Source organism: Fukomys damarensis, unplaced genomic scaffold, assembly GCF_012274545.1.
Source record: "Fukomys damarensis isolate Sample0158 unplaced genomic scaffold, DMR_v1.0_HiC HiC_scaffold_4, whole genome shotgun sequence".
Classification (NCBI taxonomy): Eukaryota; Metazoa; Chordata; class Mammalia; order Rodentia; family Bathyergidae; genus Fukomys; species Fukomys damarensis.
In genome coordinates, this window is record NW_022900916.1 from 58,387,056 (window position 1) to 58,396,261 (window position 9,206).

The 9,206-nt window shown below is 44.6% G+C and overlaps 1 protein-coding gene and 1 long non-coding RNA gene across 2 annotated transcripts in view; both read right to left on the reverse strand.

Annotated features, from left to right (window-relative positions):
- Nucleotides 1-4,855: 4,855 nt before the first annotated feature.
- Nucleotides 4,856-5,718, reverse strand: LOC104847845. Its single transcript, XR_776249.1, has 2 exons — nucleotides 5,487-5,718; nucleotides 4,856-5,396 (listed from the first exon to the last, which is right to left on the reverse strand). It is a non-coding gene; the product is annotated as an uncharacterized LOC104847845 (long non-coding RNA).
- A 23-nt stretch (nucleotides 5,719-5,741) lies between these two features.
- Dlx6 (distal-less homeobox 6) overlaps nucleotides 5,742-9,206 on the reverse strand; it is a 4,299-nt gene continuing 834 nt past the window's right edge. Inside the window, exons 2-4 of the mRNA XM_033756070.1 lie at nucleotides 8,974-9,179; nucleotides 7,973-8,166; nucleotides 5,742-6,194 (exon numbers count right to left, since the gene is read on the reverse strand). Of these exons, the coding sequence (XP_033611961.1) occupies nucleotides 5,943-6,194; nucleotides 7,973-8,166; nucleotides 8,974-9,179 (652 nt within the window). The 3' untranslated portion in view covers nucleotides 5,742-5,942. The remainder of the gene's footprint in view (nucleotides 6,195-7,972; nucleotides 8,167-8,973; nucleotides 9,180-9,206) is intronic.

Genomic DNA, 9,206 nt, shown 5'->3' on the forward strand with positions numbered 1-9,206 from the left:
TCTCTCTCTGTCTCCCTCCCTCCCTCCCTCCCTCTCTTCTGGTTTCAGTAACAGTTCTCTGTGGAATCTCCACCATACAAAATCCATTTAAAAGAAAGTGGGTGAAGGACAGTAAACATTTCCTAGGCTATGATTTATTTTAAAGTATTTTTATTTTTCCTTGAAAGGTGTGAAGGCAGAAACTGCCACTGGAAGCTTATTGTCAAGGACTTTCTGCCAATTGCCATTTGCAAGGTGGGGAAAAGAGGGTGGGGGATATGGACTCAACTTTCATCTATAAACAGGGGTCACTAAACAGGGGACATTTCATTATTGGCCGTAAATTCACAGGAGCTAGGAAGCCTGCTTGCCACCCTGCAGGGTGGCCCTGGTTGGGCAGCTCTGGGAGAGAGGAAGGAGAATCAACACACATGAGCCTAGAGGCTGGAAAAGATGCCTGGGACATTCTCTGTTCATGGTGGGAAAATCTGAACTCCTGGAGATAGAAGGGGTTTAGGTATCGTTGACCAGGAGGGCCCCACCAGGAAACAGATTCATCTGAGGAGTTCTTCACCAGACCAGGGTTTGTTCTCCCAGAAGTAATAGCTGGGATTCCCAGAGGGCCTGGACCAAACCATACTGTCTCCCAGCCCCCTCTAGCCTCTCTCCTCTCTCAGCCTGTATCTCTTGGGTTCTCTTATATTTTAAGTAGACTGGCCTTGCTCTTTTAGGTGTATGATGACACATAGAAAAAGAAGCAGTCAGGCTCATTGATGTGGGGGTTTATAAGATATATAATTTATGACTTTTAATTAATCGAAGTTAATAATGGGATTAAAACCAATAGCCAGCCAAGTCAACTGGAGAAGACAGCTTCCCATCCAGCTGTCTTTAATTAGCAGCAATCAATACATTGTCTACTAATAGACTCTAGGACTGTCCCTGACTTTCTCTGTGAAAGAAGGTGGAGAAGGTGAAGATGGAGCACAGGAACACTTAAGAGCACCCAGGGTGTTCTACTCTGATGACAAGAGATTGCAAATTCATTTAAGGAAATGTTCATAAGCCAGTGACAGGCACACTGTGACAACAGCTGCTATGGAAATAATAATAAAACTGACAAATATTCCTTGCTTTGGGGAGGGGCACTTTTTTTAAAGTAGAAAAATGCCTTAGGAGAAAAGGGAAAGACCACAGATTTTTTAAAAGAAAGAAAGAAAAAGAAAAATTATTTCAGACTCCAGGCAGCAGCAGCAGACGCAGCAGCCCTTGCAAACACATCAGCCCTGCACTATTGAGGATTTGGACACATAATGCTTCAGACCACTGATTTGCTATTTTCTTAATTCCTGCTCTTCTTTTTCCATATGAATCAAACAGTCTTTTGTCCTTCAGGGTTTGATTTGATCGCTACTGTTCACATTTCACTTTTGTATTTTCCTCTTCCTATACCATTACTCATTGAGTGCCCCGTGAAATTACAATCGTACATTTTCAACTCAGCAACCCATTTGCAGTGCAAAAATAGGGTCTAAATAATGGCTGAATTAGCCCTACTGGACAGTTTCAGATGTAACACTCTGTAATAATTATATTGCAGGCTGGATTAGGATGCTATTATCATAATCTGGACGTTTACAATTATCTGTAATTTGCAAAGATGCGCCAGGTCTTGATTACAGCAGTTTTTTTTTTTTTTGTATCACGCTAACCATCACTAAACAGTGACAGTAATAACAGCTAATTTTGCTGGCAATATAAGAGGTGCTGGGGTGTGCAAACAATTTCACACCTGGATGTGCTCACTCAACCAAGAATATAGAGAAAGAGCTTCTGTCCTGAGACTCAGAAAAATATTCTCCTCTGCTTCGGTTCAGTATAGATTTCTAGACCCTGATCATTGCTTAAGAAGTACTCGCTGGGGGTAAGTTTTTATTTCTTGCATACTTCAAGGCACAGCTCATATTTCTCTTCTCATGCTTTCCAACCTATATGTGTTATTGTTGTAATTAATTGTGGACTACAACTTTGCTTTATAGATTTTTTTCAATTCTGCCCTTTTATCCCCCTTTAACAGTAAAAGAGTTGTTCTGGTGAGTAACAGGGTTCCGATCAGTTTGGAATCCTTAAGAACCTGATTTCTCTTTCTTGGTTTCTGTGTTGATGTGTTTGGTGCAGTTGGCCATGGGGGAGTATGAAAAGGGCTGGGTTTCTGTAGGGTGTGGAAGGAGCCTGAGCTCCCAAGCTAAAATCTATTGTTATTCACAGCTAATCTTAGGTGAATCCATTGAGAGCTTTACGTGTGGCCAGGATTTAAGGTTTTGAGGAGTCAAGAGATGAAACGGGAGCTCCTGACAGGGCTCCTTCAGAGTCACAGGTATGCAGACTTTCTCCAAGGCAGGTGTGCCTGAATCTCTTGACTCTTGGTCATTCTCCCCTTAGGGTAAAGTTTTGGGAGTAACGGCCTCTGAAATCTTTGGAAGCTGTTTTCAGGGCCTTCAAGGTGTGTGTGTGTGTGTGTGTGTGTGTGTGTGTGTGTGTGTGTGTGTGTTTGTGTGTGTGTGTGTACAGGGGCTGTGGCTGGGGGTGGATATTCGTATCTTGGAGTTTATTGCCCCGCAGAGCACAACTGCCCCGAGGCCTTGAGGTTGAAGGGGCACGATTGGCTGAGAAAACCTAGCTACAGAACCAAGGAAGCTGTCTGGTTTAGGAAGGCATCATGGAAGACTCCAGCTGAAAGCGGTGTTGTTCTATCTGTAGATGACGCTGTTTTCTGGCTCCGTAGACATTATAAGCAGCTAGTAATGGTGAATGTAGGAGCCTGAGAAATCGTTGGTTTTTCCCACCCCAGTACAGAAAAAGCCTTTCTCCTGTGGCAGGCAGAAACCTTCTGACTAAATTGTGTCAAAAGATAATGAGGTACTTATTGGCACCAGGGAGAAATTGTCTCCTTCACCCTTACCCAGCCCCCACCCTGTACCTACACCTATTGTTCTCTCTCTCTCTCTCTCTCTCTCTCTCTCTCTCTTCCCCCTCCCTCCCTCTCCCTCTCCCCCTCTCCCTCGCCTCACCCTCCTCAAAATGGGAAATGTGGCCAGACTCGGCTTTGGAAGTCGAACTCTGCAACCTCTGGGAAGTTGGAACGTAGGGAGGCGTAGTAGGCAGCGCAACTGGGCGACGCCTTTCGCCCACGCCCCTCCCACCGATCCCTCCCTCGGGGAATAGGTTTACTAGGGGGTCAATACATTCTAAAGAGCGAAAATATTAACCCTTGAGGCTCACAAGCTCCAGAGGAAGCCGAGTTCCAAGGGCAGTTTTAGGGGGACTCCTCGGCAGAATTTAATTAAACTCCTGTGAAGAGATAAAGAGCACGATACAGATATATCATATTCACACTTCCAACACGAAAACGTGCGTTTGCTGGTTTTCAGAGTTCCACGCACTCACAGTGGTTTGGCATGTATCTGGTGATTTTTTTTGAGAAAAATTAGTGTTGGTTTCGATGTATGGTAGCTTTCCCTCTAATGTAATTTGAATAATTCAGCAAAGCCTCACTACCAGCTGTACTTCTGCAGCCTCTTCCATTCTTTTCAGCATTATAATTTTGGTTAATTTTCAATTTTAGGTCCTACGTCTCTGCAATTTGTGTATGAATAACAGAATAATTTCCCTCTTTTGTTTCGCCTTTCCTGTTCCTGAATCTAAATAAAGATGGCTTTTTAGTATTAAAAGTGGAAGAAAATTACAGGTAATTATCTTTGACGGTAAAAACGCTGTAATCAGCGGGCTACATGAAAAATTACTCTAATTATGGCTGCATTTAAGAGAATGGAAAAAAACCTTCTTGTGGATAAAAACCTTAAATTGTCCCCAATGTCTGCTTCAAATTGGATGGCACTGCAGCTGGAGGCTTTGTTCAGAATTGATCCTGGGGAGCTACGAACCCAAAGTTTCACAGTAGGAAGGGGGAAAAAGAAAAGAAAACATTTTTCCTAATGTAACAATGCGAATGCTAGAAAATGACAAGACTGATCGGTTTTAAACCATTCTGAAGACTGACTGAGCGTGGAAGTTGCTCAACAAAAAAAGGAACGGTTATATTGGTAAGTAGTCTTTGCTTTGTGTCTAATTATAGTGACTGTCCTTTTGCACGACTGTATGTCGCTGTCATTATATGGAGCACTCTGAGTATCTCTATTGACTTCTGATAAATGGCTCAGTGGTTTCAAGGTTCATAATTTGAAGGATGCCCAGGTCTGTAGCCATTAATTCTCACAGTATGGGGCTTCCTGCTTGCATGACGAAAGGACTTTTCATTTTCATTATTTCTTTGCTTTCTATAAGATCGGAAGGATGTATTTCATCAAGGATAGTACATCTTTCCTACCTAGCTGGCTTGCAGTGGATTTTAAACATAGGCATAATTGTGCACTTTTACTTTCTGATTTTTCTTTATTCTTTCTTCTTTTTTTTTCATTAAAAATTGCCTCCAAACAAAGATAAATACAGCTGTATTATTTTGTCTGAGAAGAGGGAAGGGGGGCACTCAGTTTCAGTACTAGAAACTACTGGCTATCTAGGGGTAAATCTAGGGATAGCTCATTCTAGTATGTTAAAAAATAGATAAATGTGTGGAAATTACAATTAAAAATTAACATGTAAAATAAAGCCGAGAAAACACCCATGGATAATGGTAAAGTACTTAAGACAAAGGCTAGAAGTGCAAAGTGACATCTTTTCAGGCACTTGATGTTTATATATAGGACTTCCCACATTAGAAAACAGAAATTCTTTTAAGAGTGATAGAAAATATGGTGGGAGGAAGAAAGAGGGAGAAGGAGAGAGACAGAAGCACACAGAGAAATATACAAGACACTCCCAGCATTTTGTGGCTTTTACTCCATATATGAAAGACAAAAACATACAAAGTATATATACAACTAAAATTCAACAATATATACAGAAATGTTTCTTGATATAAACGTCCCTATAAGCTTTGTGAATGCCACCAATTCACCTAGTAAAGGTGTCAAAGCAACAGAATAGCGATTTTGGTTGTTTTCTCTGTCTTTTCTGATTGCAGTTCAAGGTCTGGGGGTGGGGTGGGGGGAAGAGAGCCTTTTTCTTGTTGTTGTTTGTTTGTATTTTAAGTGAATCGTCATTTCTGGTCATTGCATTTTGATAAAACATGCAGCGTTCCTCTCCTGGCAATAATCTTACAGCCGAGTTTTCCTTTTTCTTTAGAGAAGGGTTGTTATGTGAGGGTTTTTTTCTTTTTCCTTTTTGTCAGTCTGGGATTAGTAAATAAAAATGCAGGCGTCCAAAATGCTTCTCTTTCATCATGAAATGTCTTAAGCTCATTAAACAAGTAAAAATGCTGCCATGTTTGTGCAGATTCTTCTGGTGGGGAGAAATGTCTGTAAAAAAAAGTCATTTTGATGGATACTCCCAAAGAGAAGAGGAGGCTCAGAGTCTGAATCCCAAGGGGTAAGGGAAAATATCCTTACAGTGAGGGGTTTTCGGAGCGCTGGCATAGAGACTAGTCTCTCTCTTCTCTCTCCTTTTCTCCTCTCTCTCTCTCTCTCTCTCTCTTTCTTTCTCTCTCTCTCTCTTTCTCTCTCTCTGAAATGTAAGATAAATTACTAAGGTTGCTCAAGGAAGAAAGCAGTTGAGGAGAGGACAGGAAAGTAAAGAGGGAAATGAATGAATGAATGAATGAATGAATGGATGAAACATAAGGAAAAGTGAAAAAAGGAGGGGAGAGAGAAGAACAAGGGCAGAGGGGTGGGCAAAAAGGGGAGGGGGAGAAAGAGAGAGAGATGCAGAGAGACCCAGCCAGCTTCTGGCCACACATACAAGTTCTCCTGAGCCTGCTCCTCTGGCTTAGTCTGGCAGACACAAGCAGGTCCAGGGGCCTCCTTGCCTTGTTTAGACATCCTCTCTCTCGTATTCCCTCTGACAGCTCACATCATCTGGGGTCTCTGCATCGTGTCCTGGTGTGGTGAGGAGTACCAGTGCGAATAGCCGGGCATGTAGCTGTTAGGAGGCATACTGACGCCCTTGGCAGAGGCAGAAACGTCCCACACTGGAGGCAGCGCTGGCGAACGTGGTGACAGGGCTGCGGAGCCTGGGAGGGGGTCGCTCTCATGCGGGTTACTGCCCTGCTTCAGCAGCTTCTTAAACTTTGAGCGCTTGTTTTGAAACCATATCTTCACCTGGAAGAAATGCAGCAATCATTAGGACTGATAAATACCAAGCCAGTGTCCCTAGTGTTGCTACAAGCTTAAGAAGCAATGGGGGGGGGCTACCGCAGCACTGGGAGACCAAGTCTCCCTCCACCTCTTTCTAGCCTCCTCCACCCTTCACCCTGAAACTACTAGAGATCTGTCTGGATACTGTGATTCTTGAGTTGGACACTCTCCTGGGCTTAACACATCAACGTAAGTGAGACTAACATAAAAAAGTAAAAGAAATAAATGTGTCCAAAATTTGATGAAGAATTTTAAAAGTAAGCTCTTTTCATATCGAAGCCATACAACTGAATGCACTTCCTCCAATAGTCTGTTTATATATTTACCAATCACAAAAGCTGGCATCTGTATGCATGTACAACAAGCAAATGACTATGACTGGCTTCAAGCCTATATATTTATAACCAAATACCTTGAACACACCTAGGCATATAGTGCCCATTGCTACAGATGCTGCATAGGGTATCTTTCTCCAAACATAAATATACCGTATAATCTTGCAGCCACTGACGACTGTACCTCCCCCATTCTCTGCTTTGTACATTGCTTAGTCAAACTGGAGTCAACAATCATCACATGATTGTTAGTGTAGTCATTAAAAGTAAAAGGCTTCTGAAAACTAAACATGAATCAGAAATCTAGGATAGGAGCCTACATAGGCCGACCTCCCAGATCTACTTTATTTGAAGAAGAAACTTCTTTACCTTTAAATCTGCTTTTGCAAGAACAATACAAGTCTCTGGCTAGTAGCACTTTATGTCAAACTCCCAATATTTTCATTGGCAATATGGCAAGAGAGAACAGGCTAGAATGAAAAGAAGAGCTTCCAAGACCATGTACTATACTGCCAGTCCTGAGCAATCATCTCATAAAACCTGGAGTCCCTTTGCTGAATGAAGATCATCTACCTCAGATAAGGCCTATTACCCCAATGCAGCTAAAATAACTGACATGGACAAAAACTACAGGTGACTCTAGCCTGGCTTTATGACCAGAGTCCTAATACACCCCCTTCTGTGAAACATCCTTCCCATTAGTAGGACTAAAGAACTTCAGCAACTGTATGTCAATGTGGCTTCACCTGCTAGAATCTGGAGAGCATTTCTTTTTGATCTTCAACTCTGCCATTGCCCCAAGTCTTCTGCTCCAGAGAGGTACCTCAGCCAGCACCCTCAGGATGATTTAACCAACTGAGGTTAGAACAATCTTTAGGAAATCCTAGGACAAACAATTCACACATTGGTGCTGTTACTGTCCCCTCTGGAGCCTATGCCTGCCCAGTTACAACCCTTCCATAACAGAACCCTTCTTCTATAATTTTTCTTTCTGGGTCAATGAGTTGAAATTCTTATTAGTTCCCAAGGCCCACAAAAGTATCCTAAGAAAGGTGGGCCTCATTTTGCTTACTAGCCTGTATAGTTTTTTCTCCTACATGATTGGATTGTTCTCTTTCCTGTTGTTCAGCTCTGGAATAAGATTTGAATGAATTATGAATTTTGTCACCAAAAGCAGCTAGCCTGGGGCAGGGTCGTCGAGCAAGTGTTGGGCAGACGTGTAAATCCAATCCAGTATTCAATACCAGGTTATTTATTCCACCTTGTGTGATCCCAAGAAAATGTGCAAGTGGAGCAAAAGCAATTGTCTTTAAGCTCCTTCATCCTTAGTTGACTAGGCCAAGAATTCCTGCTGGATCTGCAAGCTGGGCCAGCATTTCAGGGATTTTCGGGCTTCTCAGGAATTACCTGTGTTTGTGTCAGTCCTAAGGAAGCTGCCAGTTCGGCTCTCTCCGGAAGGGCCAGGTACTGAGTCTGCTGAAAACGGTGGTTTAAAGCCTGGAGCTGCAGGCTGGAGTAAATGGTCCGAGGCTTCCGAATCTTTTTCCCTTTTCCATTGAACCTGATTTCCCCGTTTTCAATCACTGTAGTTTTTTGTTGATCTGTAAGCAAAAAACACAGAGAACGGTCACCCGTGAGGCCACTGGTGCCATCTCCCAGCACTGGCTGGCTGGGCTTGGGTCTTGGGTCGGGTTTTCCCCAAGCCTATTGAGGATTTCCTAGAAGTATCCCCTCACCGTCCAAACCTCTCCGGGTCCACCGTGTGTTCCCTGCAACTGCCTAAGCTTCTTTCAGCCCCTGTCTCTGGCCCTAACAATGCCCTGTGGCTTGAGAGAGGGAGCTTCAGGGACACTCGGTCCACTGCGCTGCAGTGGACGCGTCGCCGGAGGCTTTCCGGGTAGCCCGGCTGGCTGCGAGGCGAGGCGTCAGTTCTCCGGGTGAGTGGAGTTCGCTGCGTAGTAGCCTTAGTGTCCGCAGCTGGGATTGAGCCACCGGGGTGTTTACAGGGCCAGTTGACTTGATGTCACCAGCTTCCAGCTTAGTGCATCAAGTGCCCTCGGCATGTTCGGCATGTTCAAAATGATCCTGCGGAGACGGACCAAACCCCCAAACCACACCTCACAAGGCACTTAGGCCAGCCTGGGAGCAGGCTGCGCCTCTCAAGATAACTCAGCCCTTCGGGTGTTGAACGCCTTTAGCCCAAGGCCCTCAGCTTTGACTCCAGGAACAAAGGAGCTGCCAACACTGTATCGAAAACCGAAGGAAGGGGTCGCCGCGGGGGTGGGGGAAGCCTCAAAGCCCACAGAAAAGAGCCCGACTGTCACTAACTTAACCAGAGCCTTAGGCCACGCAGCTCTACTCCAAGTCACCAAAGCGCACCGGGCGCACCACGCAAAATAGGCCAGTACCTGCCCAGCGTGGGCTGGGAAGCCCAGCACACTCCCCAGTTTTGGCCCAGAAAGGTCCCTCACGCACTCCTGGCACACGCGGGTTACAGCCGGGAGGGAAGGAGCTAAGCAAGGGGCGCACAGACGCCGCAGTCCGGAGAGCGCAGGGAGGACCGGCTGGTAGAACTAATTCTGTGCCGAGACCGGGCGCGGCCCGAAAGGCGCGCTACCGGGGGCTGGGGGAGCCAGGTGGG